This window comes from Scatophagus argus, chromosome 13 (assembly GCF_020382885.2).
Source record: "Scatophagus argus isolate fScaArg1 chromosome 13, fScaArg1.pri, whole genome shotgun sequence".
NCBI lineage: Eukaryota > Metazoa > Chordata > Actinopteri > Scatophagidae > Scatophagus > Scatophagus argus.
Window position 1 is genome coordinate 18,117,515 of NC_058505.1, and position 19,386 is coordinate 18,136,900.

A 19,386-nucleotide genomic window follows, 5' to 3' on the forward strand; every position below is an offset into this window, starting at 1 on the left:
CATTATTGTATTATTTAGAATTACAATTAATTGTAGTTGCTACCTCTGACTGAGATATCAGTGAAATCCAGTGATGAACACTGTTGTACTTACTCTTGTACTTACGCTTGTTGACAAGAGAAATGTGACACGCTGTCTACCTGTTTCTTGTTAGAACTTTGGTTTATCACTAAATTTATACATCTCTGGGTTTTCATTGATTTTGTGATGTTTAAAGCATTGATATAGTTCATAAAAATAAGACAACACAATAACTCATGATTAAACCATGAAGACTGTGTGCTGGCTCTTTAATGTAGTTATTAATAAAAAGAAAGACTAGGTCATCCTTCTTCAATATGTATTATACAGGAACTGATGTCCATGTCTTTATAAACAGCTTTATAAATACTGACGTCAAATCCCCCCAGCACAACTTGAAATACTTCTAATTATTTGATTTTTTCCTGTTTCTTCACTTAAATGCTCCATTAACAGTTCAGTTTTATTTTGTTGTTTCAAAGCCTTCTCTAGACTGCCAGCAAAAAAAAAGAAAAAACAACAACAAAACAAACAAAAACAACAACCAAAAGTTATCGGTTGTCCTGTAAGTAGTCCAGTTTAAACTTACTGAGCGTAAAGCCTGTGGGATCTGTCTATTAAACACCATGATGTGTCCACTTGTTCACTTTTGAAATGCAGACTGTATCATCTCCTGTGCTGCTTAAATGCCCACATTTCCAGACACCGTTTTGCGTCCTCGTTGGTAGGTTATTGCAAGTAAATTTATTCAATAAAGATAATTAAACTACTATAAGTTATTGGTCTGAGTTAGGACGGCGGCAATTGAATAAATTCAGTCATTAAAATTTATCAAGATGATGATTCTCGTTTACAATTACTGTGTCAGATGGCCCGATTGGGAGGGGGGCGGCGCTGGTGGGTGGTCGACGTACAAATGTATAGCCTACTGCCAGGGATTTATGATACAGGCGCCTCCTCCCTCCAATCCATGGCCTGCTCTCCCAGACTGGCACACCCACTCCGCCGTCACTGTGGGAGAGTCAGTTGGGCCTTCTGGGCTTCCTGGTGTTCAGCTCCGCCTCGCCTCGATCTGGCCGGACAGGGAAAACACTTCTCAGTTAAAGAACAAAAGCAAGAACGGATGGACCTCGGAGGGGGGGACGAAGTAACTCAAATTCAGACCTGAATCTCACGGATTGAGAGATTTGAGCCCTCCACGGCAGGATTTAGCCGACGGCTGAACTCATACGAAAGGCGACAAACTTGGTCGCCTCGCATCTTTGTATCCTGACCGTAATCCGTCGAGGTGCTCGATAAATAAGACAAGGGTCAAACAGATAGACAGACGGCATTGTTGCCCCGGTCTTCCTCTCAACGTTGGCCATAAAAAGCAGAGTGGAAGACGGGAAATTCTGTGTTTCTTTTGTTATCTTCTCGTTCAAACAGACCTCGGGGATAAAGGGCTGTTTTGGCATTTTCGGTAAGTTTATTTTTATGTTTCACTGAAGCGTGTCTGGAGGCGAAGTGCGCCTGTGCAGTGTGAAGTGTTTTAGTTAGTACGCCATAAAGGGGGGAGACACTGGACTCCAATTGCCACTGGCACAGTGAGCAACTTTTATAGCTTTTTGTTAGAGTAAAACAAAGATGCTAAACTCTTAAAGGACACTGGATTAAAACAGCAAACATCGGGGGGACAACCACAAGATCTTATTCCGTGGTTTCCAATGTGTCACGAATGACTAATGCGGTGATTTCATAATTGTTTGCTTATGTTTTTGGTAGACTACACTTGAAAATTTCTTGCGTGGCTCAAGCGACCTAAATCGTCAATCATGGCGTAACCTCCTGACTAAATGCGCAACATTTCCTCTGCTGCCTGTCTCAAATAAAGAACAATTCCCTCTAAACGAAGGGTACGTAGTGAGATTAAAACACTTTCCAATTAAAAGTTACAAGCACCCGGTTCATAATTAGGTAATGACAGTAGTGGTAAACAGTGATGAAGAAATAACTCTGAATTATAATTCAGTGAAGTTAGCCATTTGACTACTAAACTGATATTTCCACTGAAGCTTTGGTTTAACACCTGTTGCTCAAAAACAAAACTGCATTTTATTTATATATTTAGTTTTTCAGAGCTCTTTTACACAAGGAATATTTGATACTGTTTAAGTGCATAGTGTGCTTAGACTTAGATTTGAATATTACTAATAGAACAGATTTTCTCCTTCCCCAGGTTTTTCTTGTGGTATCTGCCTTTGTGAAGAGGCTACACTTAACTTTCAGGACTGAGAACTTGGGGAGTCAAACAAAGCCTGACTGGAGAGGGGTGAGAAAGTAGTCTGTGATGGATTTCTCGTAGATCCCCATTCCCCATGATCCCACCCTTTGCGACCAATCCCCCACACTCACACAAAACAAAAGTCAGTCACCACACTTTGGGGGAGGGGGATCCCAGTCTGGACAGTGTATAGGACTAGTTCCATTGGGAGTTCAGAATTAGGAGTGCAAAGTAGGAGGGGGAGGGGCAACAGCTGTCAGATAATTGACTGAGAATGAATGAGAACAGAAAGTTCTTAAAACATCATAGTCTGTACTCCTCAGAAGAAACTTTACTTCTCCTTACAATGATTTTATCTGTCAAGTGAAAACAGTTGACTCCAGATAAAACGTGAACAATTAAATCAGTGTTTTTGTGTCTTCCTAGGTGAAAGAGCCTGTGTTGATATCCCAGATGGCGACCTATAGTGAACATAATGGCAGAAATGGACTTCTTAAGGGCATAAAGGAGTCTTTTGAAGAGAAAGTAGCAAAGACAGAATGTGAAGGAAGGCTTGAAGTTAAACACTTCTCCAAGGATTTGCTTCACTCTGCCAGCTCATCTGAAAGCAACGCAAGTGGCGTGGCTAGTTTCACCACTAACCACAACTCTGTTGTGTGCCTGCCTCTGGTGTCAGAGGGACTGAAATTGGTATGGACACAGTCTGACCAAACCCGTGAACTTGACACAATCCCAGAACTGGTCCAAGCCTTTAACTTATTTCCATACCCATCATCCCGTGAAGTTAATACCCTAGCTCGGGTATGTGCCTTGCCACTGGACAAAGTTAAAGTGTGGTTTATGGTGCAGAGGATTAAATACGGTATTAGCTGGTCCTCGGAGGAGATAGAGGAGACACGGCGGAAGCTGGCAGTGCCTGAGCTTTATGATGATTCTACTGAAATAAATGAGGAAGCCAAAATGAAGAGCAAGAGCAGGAGTTATGAGGAATTAGTAACTGAGGATAAGGATAGCGATGAATTAGAGGGTCCTCTTACCAGCTTCACCCACCACAAGAAACCAAAATGTGAGTCACCAGATTCCTATAAACCAGCCAAACCCACTGTGCCGTGTTTCAGTTCCACCCTCCCGCCTCCTCAGGATTCATACTTCTACCGCCCACCAGCAGACACACCAGCAAGTACAGCAGCTGATGTCTCCCTTGACCTTTCAGAGTCGTCTCCACAACAGCACCGTCATGGGCGCTACAAGAAGTCTAAAGCTCAGCTCGCTGCCCTTAGAAAAAGCTTTCTGAGGGAGAACTGGCCTGCAGAGGCAGAGCTTAGGCGTTTGCAGGAGGAAACCGGGTTGAGCCGTAATGACATTCGTAAATGGTTCAGTGACAGCCGGTACCAGCTTAGGGTTGGCAGGGGAAGTCTGGCAGCAGCCCAGAACTACTCTCAACACGCTGCAGTTGGAGGTAAACACGATCAACAAATTCAACCTCTTTCACTTACTACTCAAAAGACTCGCCAGTTAAATGGGGTGAAGAGCCCAGAGGGAAACCGAAGCAATGGAATTAGAAATTCACATTTTTTTCAGACCTTTTTGTCAAACAGCTTGGAAGCATTTGGGGAAAGGGTCCTTGATGCAGAAGGGTATGATGTTGTTGAAGAGCTTTCCGGTGATGGCGACAGTTTTAAAGATGAGGAACAAAGTGAAGACCAACCCCTGCAACTGACCAAGACCTGCAAGAAAGAGCCAGATGTGCCACAGGAACCATCAGGTACATTAAAAGCCTACCCCTATCCTTCCCCCTCTGGCAGCCCACCACTGACTGCCTTGCCCAATAAACCTCTTTCAAAGAGCATCAGCACATCAAAGAAGTCAGCCCACTCAGCCAAAGTCAGTCCCTCACAAACTCCCTCCTGTTTCTCAGGGGCTTCCTCATCCACATCACCTGGTCTTACTCCTGCTGGGCGACCAAGAAAGACCAAGCAGCAGTTGGACGTGTTAAAGCAACACTTCTTGCGCTGCCAGTGGCCCAAGAGTGAAGATTACACAGAACTTGTTAAGCTTACTGGTTTACCCCGTGCAGATGTTATTCAGTGGTTTGGGGACACACGGTATGCCGTTAAGAACGGCCAGCTGCGCTGGGTGAAAGGGGTCCGTGACCAGTTCCTAGCACTTGCAGCTGAGCAAAATAGCGGTGGTTTAACTAACGGAAGTGGTTCTGGGACATCTACACGGGCTGGGGGTGGCCGCAAACGGAAATCTCAAGCAAATGCAGCAAGTACAGGTTCCCCTGATATCCAACCATTGGTAACATATTATCTTTCAACAGGCTTACTACATGAAAAAGACCTTGACTCTCTATGCAAGAAATCCAGAATGAGCTATCAGCAAGTGCGAGATTGGTTTGCAGCTCAGGATGTTGGGGAGACTGACCAAGAACATGTTGTTACTGACTAAGACACTGGAACCAGAACTAAGAACATTTATGAAAAGTTGGTGAAGTTTGCTCCTCACATCCTTTGCGCCAATAAGCAATAGTAATTACGTTGGTTTAAATTGCTTTAATTTAGGCAGGTTTATAACATCCAGTCTTCCGAGTACAAGCCCAAAGTGAGGTTTGATTTGTTTTTGTTTTTATATACGCTGCATTTCAATGCTTAATATATTTGAACTTGAATTATTATTGTGCTGCCTGTGTTCCTGTAAATAGGACAGTAACTTGTACACTGGTTTGCTATATTTTTGAGCTTATTATTTTTGTTTAGATATCACTACTACAGAATTTATAGTATGCTAATGTAGCAGTATAATTTAAACTGGCTGTACTTTTGGTACCTGACTGTAGCAGATAGGTAACTGCTCCAGAAAAAAAAGGTCTATGTTGATGAATTTGTTGTCTGATAACTGTGTAATCATTCCTTTACAGCCAATAATTCCTTTCATGAAAAGCACACTGGACATGTACACTTTAAATTGACATGTTGCACTTTGGTTTTAGAGCCTGCTGCCATTTTGTTAATTAAATCCAGTTATTTCACAAATGATGAGTTCCTAACTTATCAGTATCATTCTTGATCCATTAACACAAATACCAGTCATCATGTGCTTTGAAGACAACATGATACATCAGATACCCCTACCCCTGTCTACAGCACATTTCTGAAATATATTTCTCTTTTAGATGCTCTGCTGTAATACTTGTTTCACTGAATACTTTGGTTGTCATTTCCATTTAATTGCACCTTCTTTTTTTTGTTTTTACAGTAAAGGTTAAACAGCAGTGGGAAAGCAGCAATCACATCAACATCATGATATCAGAATTTCAAACTATGATTTCCACTCATTGATTAAATCAGTATTTTTACATCTCTTTGTCTTAATATAGAGTGTGACATGACAGTTTATAATATAGACAAACTAGATGAAATAATTTGTGTATCCATGTACTGCAGAAGTAGCGAAGGGTTTGAATCCAAAGAATAAAACCTTTCTGTTAAACCTGGTTATGAATTATACCACAAACATTATGCATTTCAGCCCCATACTCTGTAGTACTGCTTAGTTAACCTGCAGGGGTGATGTGGGTTTAAATGGAGTGAGGGCTAGTTAATTAGAAATGTCTGGACAAAGTTTAGATGACCAGAATGTTGGTAAAGCAGTGTGCATCACTGTGTTTTGTCATTCTGTTAGTAATGAAAAGTTAATGCATGTGTCATGCTGCGGGCTAATGTCCATAACACTTAGTGTCTTCCTTTGCAGGTGTTCTCATTGTATTTTTTTCCTGTTCCCATTTGCACAGCTGTGTCACTGGAAACCAGTAAAAGATTTGCCTTTATAATCCTGTGTGCAAGCAATATTTTTGTGTGTTGTAATGACTCCAACTGACTCTAACTCATCAAATTTATTTTTCTATCAACATAAAATCTGTGAGAAAAAAGCCCAAGGCTGTGAAATGTATCTACAGAAATGAAAAACTCTTTTGCCAGAAAAAATAATGATCATGAGTCAACCAGTAACAGTAAGATAATATAGCAGGTTAATTCCTAACAAAGAAACCACATCCACATAAGCTTAACAATCATTAATTGGCTACAATGCATAAGACATACAGTCATTGCTGCCAGCTGTTCCAAACTCCAACAAACATGTAACGGTCCTGATGAGCTTAACTGTCAAAGATGTTCCCATGGGGGCATTTCATTAATGCCTGGGTGACTGTATTGATAACCCACTCATAACTTGGAACGGGAAAACATTGGGAGTCTGACGCTGTGTTCTGAGGACGACACAAATAGACTGACTTAGCAATAACATGAGAAAATCCTCCCATCATAAAAATGTGATACATTTTTTCATGGCACAAGTTATTTGGAAAGTGTTTCTTACCTTGTAGACGTGCTTAAGGATGTGGCTGTTCCTTTTTAAAACAGGTGAAAGATTAAGATTAACAATAGAATGCATTTCATTTCTGAGTTGATTTGCTATTGTGTATCCTTTATCACAGAACCTGAGGTAAGGGGACAAAAACGTGTTTGCAACCACACTTACTGTGTTCATGGAAAGAACTACGGCTAGAAATGGAGGCAGCTGATCCAGGAGTCTGATAAAGACAGAAATTTGTCAAAGTGTTTCATTTATTATATGTCAGCTGTGGACACATGGAGTTTCTAAAATGCTGTATTAGTTTAGAAGTAAATATTTAATGGGTAATACTGATGGCCTTGGCTATGAATGGGAATTTAATGCTGAGCATGAAAATTCATTATTGACCATGGAAATTGTAATTTTGACAAAAATCTGGACCAAATGGCCATCTGCTAACTTCTTCCAGAGGTTTGAACCACATTTCATACTCTCATTAGTGGTTCAGCATCTCCATTACAACAGAACAAATTCTATCCACTGAGTAAAACAGTGAGATGAAACCTCCTGGGAAGCTGCTGCAAAAAACAATTTACAGTATTTGACCTTGAGAACTGTGTATTGTCAATACTAATTATTATATTATTATTTCTGATATCATGAAATTCATTTACAGTCACAAACCAAATTGTTACATGGAGCCAGTAGAAGTCAAACACTCACTGTGAGGGAGGACAGACTGGGACCTCTGTCTCTTGCCCACCCCTGCCGCTCTGCTGGCCCTAAGTTACTGAGACCCAGACATGTTAGAGCATAAAATATTTTGCTATCCTTTTGTAAAGCTTATGTACATGATGATGCAAATACATACATACATACCCCGTGGGTCTTGAAAGAGGGATAACTGGTAAAAGAAAACATGCACACAGCCCCTATCAATCTGAAACAAAAAACTGCACAGAGCCATCAACACTGAAAACATTAACAAGTTAATTTAAATGCCTGGGTTTACCTGGGGAAGCAATGGCCACGGGGAGTGACATCCTTTGAGTGCTATATATGAGATAAAAAGTTAATACTCAGTTGTTATAAAAACGCTGGTAAGTTTGTTATTGATGTCCTGAAAGGTGAATTGTTATACCCATCTATTTGAAACAGTCCTGGAGAAACCTGTGGCAGAAAGTGTGCAAACTAAATTAGATGTTTAACTTCTAACCTCAACATTGGCAATTGTGGTAACATGATTTTTTTTTCTTGATTAGACTTTGGAACACTTACCCTCCTCTGAGAAAGTGGCTTTTTCAATTCAGCAGTCTCTCTTTTCAGCTTTGAAAGCTCCTTTTTTAAGTCAGCATTCTCTCTTTTCAGCTCAGAGAGTTGGCTTGTCATAACAGATGTGGGAAGACTAGCGTCGTAATCAGGGGTTTTATTTACACATCCACAGAGGAACAATTTAAGATATTAAGATCACCTGTACGCCTTCTCAGTGACTTCTTTGAGGCGCCCTTCCAGTTCGACAGACTTTTGCTTGTAGTGTGCTGTGACTCTCTCCATCTGCATCAGCTGAAAACGCACAATCTGTGGAGCATGAAGATGTCACAGTCAAATATTATGTAAATCAACTTTGTCTCTTGGGTTATAGCTCGGGGTTTCCCAAATGATCCGTTAGTGATCCTGAAGTCATGCTTTTAATCTTGTCAAACATCACCCTAACCAGTCTCTTGTTGAATGACTCAGTGTCTGGTTATTAATTGATTCACTGCTCTGACATTTAACATCCTAATATAGCAATTAAAAAGAGCAGCAGCGAGGGAGCTTGGGGTGATGGCTGCACAGGGGACACAGACCTGTGAAATGTGCTCCAGTCGTGATCGGATGAGCTTCACAGGGTCCCTGAAAAACACCTTTTCCTGTGGCTTCATCTGAAATAGAAAATGTCTGCAGATAAGATGCCTTGCAAGATTAAGCCATTCTCTGCTGACTGAATCAGACAGCAACATGCAGTGAAGATATCAAACTCACCAACCTCATCTGTGACAGGCAGGTAACTGCAGCAGGCCCCACACACGCTGCACTGCTCTGTGGGAAAAAATAATAATCGCAGCAGGTATGCCCTAAGTAATCTGAGTGTTTGTCTGTGTCTGTGTTTTATCTGAGCCATGATGGTCAGTAGTTATATTTAAAAAGTGGAAGCAAGTTAACTTAGTACACTTTTGTCTTACTAGGCTTAATGCATGCTTCACAGCAGATGTGGCCACAGCTGGACACAGCAAACTTCGACCCTTTTTTTGTGAAGCACTGATTACAGTGGAACCAGTCCATTTTAGTCCTGTGGGTTTCCTCTTCTGTCAACAAACACAAGATTACGATAAAAACAAATGTGATCATGGAACACTGAATATTACAGCATGTGACCATAAATATGTGGACAACCCTGGTCACATACTTTGGTGTACTTTTATTGGGTATTGGGTTGTTTTCCCGGTTTGGGCTCAGCCCCTGAGAACAAATCATTGAAAACTCTCATGCTGGAGCATACTGTGATTTTTTTTTTTTTTTTTTTTAGACAAAAGTGCACTTCAGCATTGTGGCAACAGTTTGGAAAGCCCTTTGCTGTTTCAGCATGACAGTACAAAAATGGTTTTCCCAGTTTGGTATAAAATCACTGTCCTGTACAAAGCCCTAACCTCATAATAGGATGGACTGGAAAGCCAGCTGTAAGCCAGGCCTCATCACCCCACAGATCCACACACCCCACCCCATCAGTCCCCCATGTTACAAACGCTTCTTACAAGAACTGAATAACATGTTTAAAAGATGTCAGTTGTACACTGGCCATGTAGCATACCAATATGTAGACAACTTTCAGCCACACTGTTGATGATAGTGGGGTTTTGCAATACTCCAGATTTTTTGCCCATAAGTTACACAACATACATTCATTATATCCACATTTAAGTACATAGATAAATTACTCAAGAAGAAATACCACAAGGTAAAAATACTGGTGCAAAAGTCCTGCATTTATAATTCTAAATTAGAAAAAGCACAAAAGTATTGGGATTAATAAATATATACATATAAATAATATTGCAGGTGGTGAATCAGTATAATTCATCTGAATATGGAAAGTAACTGGTAACTGACCCCCAAATATATAAAAAGTGAATAATAACTGTATTTCCCTCTGAATTGTAGTGGAATAGAATCGTGAAGTAACAGAAAATGGAAATACTTAATGTAGTTACCTTCCACCACTATGGACAAATTTACCAATATAAATTAACCACATTTAGCAAAATTTCGCGTAGGAACAGGCATACACACTCAACAAAACAGAACGGCTGAGCACAGTAGCTACAGGGAAGATGAAGTTAGTTACGCATCCACAGTGCTAGCCAAATTAACAGGTTTTAGTCCTGGCCACCACACTGTTTGCAAGCTAGCAACCTTAAATTGTGGGAAACTCACTTGTTCGTTACGGCTGGATCCTGACAAATAAGAAACCGACTCAAAAACTTTCATAACATGTTGCCTAGAGTACACCTCCTCTCACTTACCTTGCTAACATTACCTAAGGCCCCGCTCAGAAGTAGTTGAAGTTTTATCTTGACAGTCACCTGAGCAGACCCGCCTCCGCGCGGGACGCTCTCTTCTGATTGGCTGAGTGACGTATGACAACTCCTCAGTGACTGTTAAAGTTTGCTTATCAGGCATTGCCGAACGTGGTAACTTCGTTATTTATTTATTTATTTTTTTAAACGGCATGTCACCAATATGAACCAAAAATAATTTAAAGCACCTCGAAAGTACTTGGGGATTTTGAGTAACCTAATTTTGGTTTGGGAAATGTTTTCAAATCTGTTATTTCATCCAATATATTGGATGTGCTTGGAAACAATAGAACTGGCAGGCAAAAGCCATTCAAAAAGTCACTTAATACTATAAGATAACCTTGATCTGTCTAGCACAGAAAAGTCTTGATAAACCCTTCTCTTTAAAATGCTTGCTGCCTTACTTAAACTGGCAACATAACCAAGGACAAATGCTGCACCACATCATGTCAGGACCTGTACTCTGGATACTCCATATTCAAGATATACTCATCTTGTAGCTTAATCATTAGTCTTGTTCTCTTTACTCATCACAACAAGTAGCAGCAGCACATTTATACTGATTTGGATGGAATGACAAGACTGGATTACATTCAGGATCAGCTGGCATTTTCATACAAGATGAAGTTTTCATAACAGTGAACTTTTTTTTTTTTTTTTTTTTTGGAAGACAAGGCATCATCTACATTCCAAAAAAAAACAACACCCAAGTCAAACTTCTTACTTCGACATCATTTGAGTGGTTTGGATACATCTTTAATGGCCAATTACAATCTGAAATCCAAAGAGAGACCCCAAGCTTTTAGAAGCTTGCAAAACCCAAGATTAAAAACCTCATTCAGACTGAAGGAACAAGTTGTAAGATGGATCCGTTCCTGTTGGGAGGAGAAAAAAAAAACAACAATTATTTATCAATAAATTCATTCCAATGTCAAACCAAGCATGCTTACCGTAATGATACTAGGAATTCAAATCCGTGATTGTGAGGGGTCCAAGAACAGCTTTTTGTACCATTCCATACTTCCCTGGAAAATAAAAATGCAGTTTTAGTGTAACAAAGTGACACCATTTTAGCAACAGAAGTTACACAAATACCTGACACCAGACTCCTCTTCCTCCTGGATTTGCAGCTGGATTCACAGCAGTCACAGAGATTGCTATATGCCAAGTTGTCAAGTAGTTCCCAGCTGAGTTAAAGATTAGAGAAGGAGAGAAGTCTTTTTAGTTGTTTTATTTATTTTTTAAAAAGATCAGATCTCAATTATCATCTCTGCTGTTCCATGATACAAGAGGTCTTATTGATTCCATTTGTTGCAAATGGTTAAAACTAGCATTTCAGTTTAGAACATTTAACTGACCTACCTGACAACACATCAGGAAATAAAGGTCTAATCCTGACAAACTGACAGAAAGTGACATTTTTACCCATGCTCTCTGTTATAATGGCAGGCCTTTTTGGTGTTGTCAAGGCCAATGGGATCCCAAGCCACAAGTTCGCAATGGATAAACACCTGTCATGTGGAGACACAGTAGTGAACTTGCAAGCTATTTAAATTTGTTTAAACTGATAATGAGGGTGGTTTACCTCTTCTCCCAGAGCAAACCTAAAGGCTTGAAGGGATAGGTGGATCTCGGAGGATTTTTGCCTTGGTTCGAATTTTGAGCGTGATATCTTACTGTCCACAAGACATCTGTGTGTGCAAATAATACATTTGTTTTACTTACCATCTCTGGACAAAACAAAGCTCGGCAAGTCAGTGCTTATTGCCAGTGTAACATGAGTACCCCTTATTGTTGATTATTGGGTATATGATGCTTTCAGGCTGCAGCTCAGGTGTGGTAGATGCTACACATTCCTCAAGAAGCAGCAGCAAGGGCTGATGTGTCTTCTGCACCACACTAGCCATGATGGGGATAAAGGAGCCCAGAGGGAAGTTAGTAGACTCAGCAGGGCCTGAGAAGTCACCTTTAGCAGTAAACAGATAATTTACAGGGGGTACTGTGAGAATTCCACCATTTCCAGCGAGTTTATGTTTTACACCCACCATTCATAAGTTCAGTGTGAAACACTAGATCTCCTTGACCATATGTATCAAACACTGGGTCATAAATCATAGGGTACCAGTCTTTGGGCCTGTAAAAAATAAAGCAGATCAAATTACACACATGCATCTGTAGAACTCTGGAGACAAGAAGCAGTTTGGTTAATTTTACTTAACATTTAATGTTTAAGTACTTTGATCACCCACCTTTCATATGCACAGACCACTGGGTGACTGAAGGGGAGAATATGAGAATCAGGAGAGGAAATGTAGGTCAGATCATTGGTGTAGGTCAGCTGATCCCCAGTCACCTATGAGAGTGACAAATGTCAGCAGGCCGCTGACAATATAGTCATACAATATAGTTTGAGGGAAGAAGTATGATGCTCACCATTCTCCTGAAGTTACAGTCATTGACATCCACGTTGAAAACAGCTGCCCGAGCTGAGAAACTAGTGGGAAAACAGTTACCCAGACGAAAGAGTGACAAGTCAGCCTGGGATCTGCTCTCTGTCCACACCAGGATCACAAAATCAGGCCTACATTCCAGTTTCATGTCTGTAAAGGACACAACACAGAGAAGTCAAGTTTCCACTAATAGGTTTTCAGTTAATGATAATAAAGTTCTAGGTTATCTGCATATACCAACATGGCAGCTAATGATAATAACTTTCTATGTTACCTGCATATACCAACATGGCAGCTGCCAGGCTCAAAAGCAATGCACCTTGCCAAAAGAAAGCCATCATGACTGATCACTTGCTCCTGAAGCTGGGTGTGGCTTTAATCCTGACCGGGCGACTTCAATCAAGAAAACCTCTTTCACCTGCTGTGTGTCAACAAGCTCAGGCACAGCAACCATCAACCTTAATTACAATAAGCTTGAGTGACTTACACTGATAAACCACAACGGTATGACAGATAGGGGAAGTGAATAAAATTAATCACCTGTTTACGATGAAATGTCAGCAGCAGCCTCCCCCCAGCTGGACAAAAGTATCCCATCACATTTCAAAAACAACTCAGCAATGTCCCAAGAAAGATAACATTGGCTCACAGAGCCTGCAGATGCCAACCTGATCGAGAATCTGGGATCCACCAAAATAAGCTGAAACCCTCCTACATGGGGGCCCCGCCCTCAATGCACAGGACCCTAAGGACCCAACATTCAACTCCCGGTGACCACAAAATAACCCCAGAGGCCTCTGTCCTTAGTGGGTCCCCCTGGTTGGAGGGTTGATTCACCTAATTTCAGTGCATCCCACAAATCAATTCTCAATCAATTCTGGAGAGTCTGCAGGCCATTGTTGTGGTCATTGAGACATTCACACAGAACATTGGGTTGTTAACATATGATTCATGTTAAGCACTTTACTGGTCAGGGGTTTTAATATTGTGGCTGACTGTATTTCATCATAAATGAGACTCATTTCATTTTTATATAGTGTACCTTCATTAGCAGCCTGTAATCATATCACTTATTTTGTGGAAACATTTGTACTTGTCATAAACATCATAAAAGACATTATGAAGTGGCAAAATTTGCATATAATATGTATATATACATTACATGTTTAGAATTTGTGCTGCAATAGTGTCTAAGAATCCCACAGATCAAGGTCATGAAGCAAGGTAATCTCAGACTATGTTTACCACTACCCTTGCAACTGTAAATAGAGGCCAAGTTGTACAGTGTGAGAACTAGTGCATCTGGACAGATTCATCTATTTTCCATGTAAACACTTGCCCTTGTACTCCATCTGCATTTTTTAAAAAAAAAATTACGTTCAACTAAAGGGGCTAGATCCTGTAGTGGATGACAGTCCATATTATAACCTAACCTCTCAGAGACAGGGCCCAGCTGGTCCTTTTATTGCAAAGCCAAAATTAGAGGTTTTAAGAGTCAGTTGCACTGAAATAGCCATCAATGTTTGAACACTAGTGATAAACTAGCATGTTATGGCATTACAGGCTGTGGCATTCACAGCCACATAGACAAGTATTGGTGTAGCAGCTTAAAGATCAGACAAACAAATGTGACTTTAACATAAAGTCTGGATACTTGTATTTTATTGCAGGTCATTCTCTGGACCTGTGACAATTTTATGGAGAACTAAATAACAAATGCAATAAAACAGTAAAAGTTTGTGCCAGATTTATTTGTACAGAGGTGCAGACTGGGCAGTTACCACTGCAGCTTCAAATTAATCTTCAAACAATTTAAGTTGAGATCATGTAAAGCTGATGTCAACATCTTGTAGATCAGGAGGTTGAGGTCTTCTGGTTTTGCACAGTGAGAGTCTCCATCAGTTCAGAATGGACTTTCCTGTTCAAATATTGAGAATTTAAGTCCTTGTGTCCTGATTAACACAACCTCCAACTTCAGGGCTAAGACTTCAAACTTAACAGCTCAACTCATGTGGGAGGTCGCTGCCTTTGAGTGAGACGAATCCACGATGATCAGGGGACCCAACACAGATTTGTGACTAAAGCGGTGGGATTCTGACAATGGGAAAAGAAAAATTATGACCTCATGATGAAAGAGCCAAATCAGGAAAAAGAAAAAAAAACAAAACAAAACAAATTAAGTGATACCCAATTCGACTTCTCTTCTGGTACGGGACTTGCAGGTTGATTCACAGCAGCTACAGAGGGAGCTCTGAAAGGGGTCGTCAAGTAGTTCCCACCTGAGCAAGGAGCAATAGTAGAGTGTTGTTATATCAGTATGGTGTTGATCATTAACCTTTTTGTAATTAAGCAGTCAGATAAATGTGATGGAATAAAACAATATTTCCATTTAAAAATGTAGTGTGGTAAAAGTATACAGTAATAAGTTTTCCAAAAGCACAGAAAAGTAATACCACTTGGGTCTGTACATTAAATTTGGAGCTGTGAGGCAATAAGCTTTACTAAATCTAATGACTGGAACCTAACCTGGCTTTTGCCAAAGTTCAAAAACACCACACTACACAGCAGTCAGTCAGCAACTTCCTTTAAAATATAATCTACATACAAACTCAAGCTTCATATTTCACATAAATCTCAGCAAGAAAACAAAAACATTTTCCAAAACTCAGTGTGCTCTCTTAATCCAAAATTACCTTCCATTTTCCTTTACATAATGGCAGGCCTTCTTACTTTCATCAAGAACCTCAGGATCCCATGCAACCAGGTTACAGTGAATGTACACCTGAGGAGGCACAACATTGTAAATTTGTTATGAAGAAAATATTCCCTTTAGCAGTTTCGGTTTATCCTCTCACCTCTCCCAGACCAAGCTTGAAGGACTGTAGGTAAAGGATGACTGCAGACGAGTGGTACCGAGGGAGGAACACAGAGTTTCCCCTCACGCTTTCCAAAAGGCACCTGATGAAATTTAAACCTCACAGATCAGCAATATAAAAGACCATTGGCAAATCCTGGAAGAATCACTAGAAAAACTAACCAGCATCTGAAACCTACCCCTTATTGCTAATGATGGGGTAAACTTGGCTGCCAGGCTGCAGCTGTGGTGTAGTGGCTGCCACACATTCCTCCATGAACAGCAGCAAGGGTTGATGGGACTTCTGCTCCACTGCTGCCCATATTGGCATGAAGGAGCCCAGGGGGATGACATTTGTCTTTGCCACACCTGTTAAGTGCTCTATAAGGAAACGTTAAAAAAAAAAAAAAGGCTTAAAATGTGTCCTTCAGTATCTGCATATTGAATTTAGTAATGTGAGAACTCACCATTGAGGAGTGCCATGTGAAAGACCAGCCTGCCTCGACCTTCAGAAACACCTGATCCGGGGTTCAAAAAAGGGGGGGTCCACCCCTCAGGTCTGAAATATAACAGGAACGTCAGCACACATTTCATCTTTAAACTGGATTCAATTCAAAAAGATGCTCTACCTTTTATAACTGCATTCAATAGGATACACAAAAGCTGCTGGCTTGGGCCTTGCATGTGGCCTGTAAGTCAGTTCATTTTGATAGAGGAGACGCTTTCCTTTCATCTTAAAAAAAACAAAAAAACAAAAACAGGTTATTAAAACAATGAAGTGGCTGAAATTATTTAAGTTGAGCATAGCTTTTACATTACCAGTCTATTAAATTTGCATTCAGAAAACTGGTAGTTGAACTGTGCTTCTCCCTCTCCAGTGGGCAGAACATCAAACTTAGAAGGCATACAGTTTCCAAGGAAGAGACGAGCTGCATGAGGCACCAACTCGGCACTGATCCTCCATGTGATTCTTACAGAGTCTTTTGCACAGACTACTTTGATACCTGCAAACAAATTCTCATGAAACAAGTTTCTTTAAAAGTGTGCATAAGGTTGACACATTTCTACATGCACGAACAAAGAATACCTGTATTAGCAAGAGCTGTTGTAAAAACAGCCGAGATTATCACACCTAGGTAGAGATGAGTCACCATGACTGAATGATCCAGAGCACAATGGAACTGGCTCAATTTGTAGACTTCCTGCCAAATTAGCTGAATGATCAACATGTGTGTGAGTGCAGGACGACATTTGGTCTCTACTTAAGCTGGGAGGTTTTAGTGCACGTTTACATTTTAATATGCACTGTAAGGTGTTTGTTTTGACAAACTCTGATTGCAGAGGTGGAATTTAGTACATTCAGTCAAGCACTGCACTAAAGTACAATTTCTTATTTATTTGTGCTTTCATTGTACTTCATTTTACTTTGTTTATTTGACAGCTAGTTAACCTACTCATTACTTTACCAATTATTTTACATACAAAACCTGATCGGCTGATGAAACAATACAGTGAATCAAATTAAATTCAGCAGTAAGTTAAAATAGTTAAATAGCTTACATAAGCTAACAACTATAACATTAAAATGCTTGCATGTTATTGTATTCATAACTCCCTCCGCCAAAACTCAGTTATAGAATAGCACTCTGAAAGTGCTCTTCATTCTACTGCTTATGCTTTATTTGAGTAAAATTTTACTTTCACTTACTATTGAGTATTGTTACAACGTGATATTGCTACTTTTTCTTAAGAGAAGAATGTCAATATTTATGTCCCGAGAAAAGCTGAAATGAACTTAAAAGTAGATAATTTGTTTTTTAGAAGGACGGAACTTTTCCTCTGTAGGGTTTGCAGCCGTCACGTCCGGAGCGTTTAGGGTGGTACACAGGAAGTAAATTCAAGGTAGCCAGACAAGTGGTTGTAATTCGCTGGTATATTAAGTGTTTTGTCCGTAAAAAGGTTATATCATTACGGATTGTAGTATATTGTTTAATCAACATGCTGATCAAAGTTAAGGTAAGACCATTTCATCTACGCTTCCACTTCTCCGTAGGTGTTGTTAGGTGGCCCGCTGACCGGTTCGCTAGTTTATTTCTGGGCTAGGATAGGGTACAGGAACTTATTCTATTCAAACATATGCGTATCTCTTTCAGTGCCAAAAGCTTTTTAATTTCTACTTGTCTATTAGGATTAACTGAAGCTGCTAATAAGCTGTTTACATGCTGATCTTGGCGTAATTCCTGTCCCCTTTCAGTATCTATGTTATTTGATAGCTTGCTAACTTAACCAAACTAGGTTAGCCAGCTCCTTGGCCGGTGTTACAACAAAATATGTGACCCTTGAGATTCTGTGACGCTAGAGGATAAACTACAGTGCTCTTCACATAGCACTACTGGCCAACAGTTTTTGCTATTACTGGGGGTGGAACTACAATTCGATTAATCCAGTGTAGTCGAAATAAATAATGTCTCAGTCATGCTGTGCGTCCTCTGAAAATAATGTCAAAATACAATGCGGCCATGTTAAAAACATATGCTGTGGAAATATAGCTTTCCTAATCAAGTCTCAAAATCTGACGGTTTACGGAATTAAAATGGACAAACCTTTGTGAAAAAGGGATGGGTCTTTTCATTCTGTGAACTGTGCTTTGCGTTGGCTGAAAACTGTGTTTCATTTCAGAAACCAAAGTGTGTTGATGAGATGTTTACTTTATGTTTCAGACCCTCACTGGAAAAGAAATAGAGATCGACATTGAGCCGACAGACAAGGTGAAATATATTTGCCTGTATAGAAAAACTATAAAACTATATGCTGTTTGACTCACTAACAGTTCTAAATGTGTTTGTGTAACTGAAGGTGGAGCGCATTAAAGAAAGGGTGGAAGAGAAGGAAGGCATCCCCCCGCAGCAACAAAGACTCATTTACAGTGGAAAACAGATGTAAGTTCCTCCTTCATGAACTATCTTGCTCTGCAGCAGTTACAAGATGCTCTTATCTGGGGCCGGCTGGTTGGTTGGAGAAGCGGCTTGTGATCGGAGGGTCACCGGTTTGATTCCCCCACCGGACGGGCAGGAAAAATTTGGGTGTGGTGGAGTGATTAATGTGAAAAAATTGCTCCCCCCCTCTGATGTGCCCTTGAGCAAGGCACTTAACCCCCCAATATGCTCCCCAGGCGCTTGATGCTGCCCACTGCTCCTGTGTGTGTTTCACTGCATGTAATTTGCTGGGTGTTGCATGTGTGTTCAACTAAGGATGGGTCAAATGCAGAAGACAAATTCAGTGTGTGAATGTAAAAATATATGTGCTGTCAATAAAGTCATTCTTCTTCTCCTTATTTATCCACAAATCTTCTATAAACCACCTGGTGTTTTTTTGCTCTCAGGAATGATGAGAAGACAGCTGCAGACTACAAGATCCAGGGAGGCTCGGTGCTCCATCTTGTGTTGGCGCTAAGAGGCGGCTCGACGCTCCACAGGTCCTGCATACACCTGTCCTCTTTGTCATGAGTCGCTGTTGTCATGGGGGCGGCTGAGTGCCAACGCTTTAGTTGTCTGTCACAGTCCAACCATGTTACAGCACAGAGATCCGAAATCCCACGCTACTGGGATGCAAAAAGAAGAAGAAAAAAAGATCAACCGACAACAACAAAAAAAGAAGGACGTTCTCTTTCCTCTGTAGATGTTTTTTGTAAACCCACATTGGTTTTCTGAGTTTGACTAGTTGATCCAGGCACCCATGCAGTACAGGAAACAGTTTGAGAAGACTGTAGTCTTTTTGCTTGTGAATAAATGCTGATATTGATGTAAGTGTTGTCCTCTAACACACACA

At 40.5% G+C, this 19,386-nt stretch overlaps 5 protein-coding genes across 14 annotated transcripts; 2 read left to right on the plus strand and 3 right to left on the minus strand.

The window, feature by feature from the left end:
- The first annotated feature begins 992 nt into the window (after nucleotides 1-992).
- On the plus strand, nucleotides 993-6,116 carry homeza (homeobox and leucine zipper encoding a). 2 transcript variants are annotated; one of them, XM_046408337.1, is made up of 3 exons: nucleotides 993-1,483; nucleotides 2,240-2,332; nucleotides 2,711-6,116. In XM_046408337.1, the coding sequence occupies exon 3, from the start codon at nucleotides 2,738-2,740 to the stop codon at nucleotides 4,733-4,735; it is 1,998 nt and encodes a 665-aa protein (XP_046264293.1). In that variant the 5' UTR covers nucleotides 993-1,483; nucleotides 2,240-2,332; nucleotides 2,711-2,737; the 3' UTR covers nucleotides 4,736-6,116. The 2 variants fall into 2 exon arrangements, with proteins under 2 accessions (XP_046264293.1, XP_046264291.1); XM_046408335.1 differs by lacking the exon at nucleotides 2,240-2,332 and having other exon boundaries at nucleotides 995-1,483.
- Nucleotides 5,534-10,298, minus strand: LOC124069303 (RING finger protein 212B-like). 7 transcript variants are annotated; one of them, XM_046408342.1, is made up of 14 exons: nucleotides 10,112-10,223; nucleotides 9,087-9,139; nucleotides 8,863-8,985; nucleotides 8,667-8,719; nucleotides 8,488-8,562; nucleotides 8,112-8,218; nucleotides 7,919-8,021; nucleotides 7,782-7,810; nucleotides 7,653-7,693; nucleotides 7,520-7,544; nucleotides 7,364-7,430; nucleotides 6,827-6,878; nucleotides 6,665-6,695; nucleotides 5,534-6,554 (listed from the first exon to the last, which is right to left on the minus strand). In XM_046408342.1, exons 3-14 carry the CDS (start codon nucleotides 8,960-8,962, stop codon nucleotides 6,479-6,481), a joined length of 759 nt encoding a protein of 252 aa, XP_046264298.1. In that variant the 5' UTR covers nucleotides 8,963-8,985; nucleotides 9,087-9,139; nucleotides 10,112-10,223; the 3' UTR covers nucleotides 5,534-6,478. The 7 variants fall into 7 exon arrangements, with proteins under 7 accessions (XP_046264298.1, XP_046264296.1, XP_046264295.1 ...); XM_046408340.1 differs by lacking the exon at nucleotides 9,087-9,139 and having other exon boundaries at nucleotides 10,201-10,298; XM_046408339.1 differs by lacking the exon at nucleotides 9,087-9,139 and having other exon boundaries at nucleotides 8,663-8,719; nucleotides 10,112-10,284.
- A 690-nt stretch (nucleotides 10,299-10,988) lies between these two features.
- On the minus strand, nucleotides 10,989-13,454 carry LOC124069997 (zona pellucida sperm-binding protein 3-like). Of its 3 annotated transcripts, XM_046409576.1 has the most exons (11): nucleotides 13,245-13,454; nucleotides 12,979-13,162; nucleotides 12,688-12,854; nucleotides 12,504-12,607; nucleotides 12,300-12,388; nucleotides 12,040-12,220; nucleotides 11,840-11,945; nucleotides 11,680-11,765; nucleotides 11,350-11,441; nucleotides 11,205-11,279; nucleotides 10,989-11,129 (listed from the first exon to the last, which is right to left on the minus strand). In XM_046409576.1, exons 2-10 carry the CDS (start codon nucleotides 13,043-13,045, stop codon nucleotides 11,215-11,217), a joined length of 957 nt encoding a protein of 318 aa, XP_046265532.1. In that variant the 5' UTR covers nucleotides 13,046-13,162; nucleotides 13,245-13,454; the 3' UTR covers nucleotides 10,989-11,129; nucleotides 11,205-11,214. The 3 variants fall into 3 exon arrangements, with proteins under 3 accessions (XP_046265532.1, XP_046265533.1, XP_046265534.1); XM_046409577.1 differs by lacking the exon at nucleotides 11,205-11,279; XM_046409578.1 differs by lacking the exons at nucleotides 12,979-13,162; nucleotides 13,245-13,454 and adding an exon at nucleotides 12,932-12,949.
- Nucleotides 13,455-14,344: 890 nt separating this feature from the next.
- On the minus strand, nucleotides 14,345-16,804 carry zp3f.2 (zona pellucida glycoprotein 3f, tandem duplicate 2). Its single transcript, XM_046408726.1, has 9 exons — nucleotides 16,646-16,804; nucleotides 16,378-16,562; nucleotides 16,188-16,291; nucleotides 16,026-16,117; nucleotides 15,759-15,939; nucleotides 15,560-15,662; nucleotides 15,398-15,486; nucleotides 14,892-14,983; nucleotides 14,345-14,798 (listed from the first exon to the last, which is right to left on the minus strand). The coding sequence occupies exons 1-9, from the start codon at nucleotides 16,785-16,787 to the stop codon at nucleotides 14,707-14,709; spliced, it is 1,080 nt and encodes a 359-aa protein (XP_046264682.1). The 5' UTR covers nucleotides 16,788-16,804; the 3' UTR covers nucleotides 14,345-14,706.
- Nucleotides 16,805-17,402: 598 nt separating this feature from the next.
- Nucleotides 17,403-19,359, plus strand: nedd8l (NEDD8 ubiquitin like modifier, like). Its single transcript, XM_046408727.1, has 4 exons — nucleotides 17,403-17,574; nucleotides 18,279-18,326; nucleotides 18,415-18,497; nucleotides 18,941-19,359. The coding sequence occupies exons 1-4, from the start codon at nucleotides 17,557-17,559 to the stop codon at nucleotides 19,062-19,064; spliced, it is 273 nt and encodes a 90-aa protein (XP_046264683.1). The 5' UTR covers nucleotides 17,403-17,556; the 3' UTR covers nucleotides 19,065-19,359.
- Nucleotides 19,360-19,386: the final 27 nt, after the last annotated feature.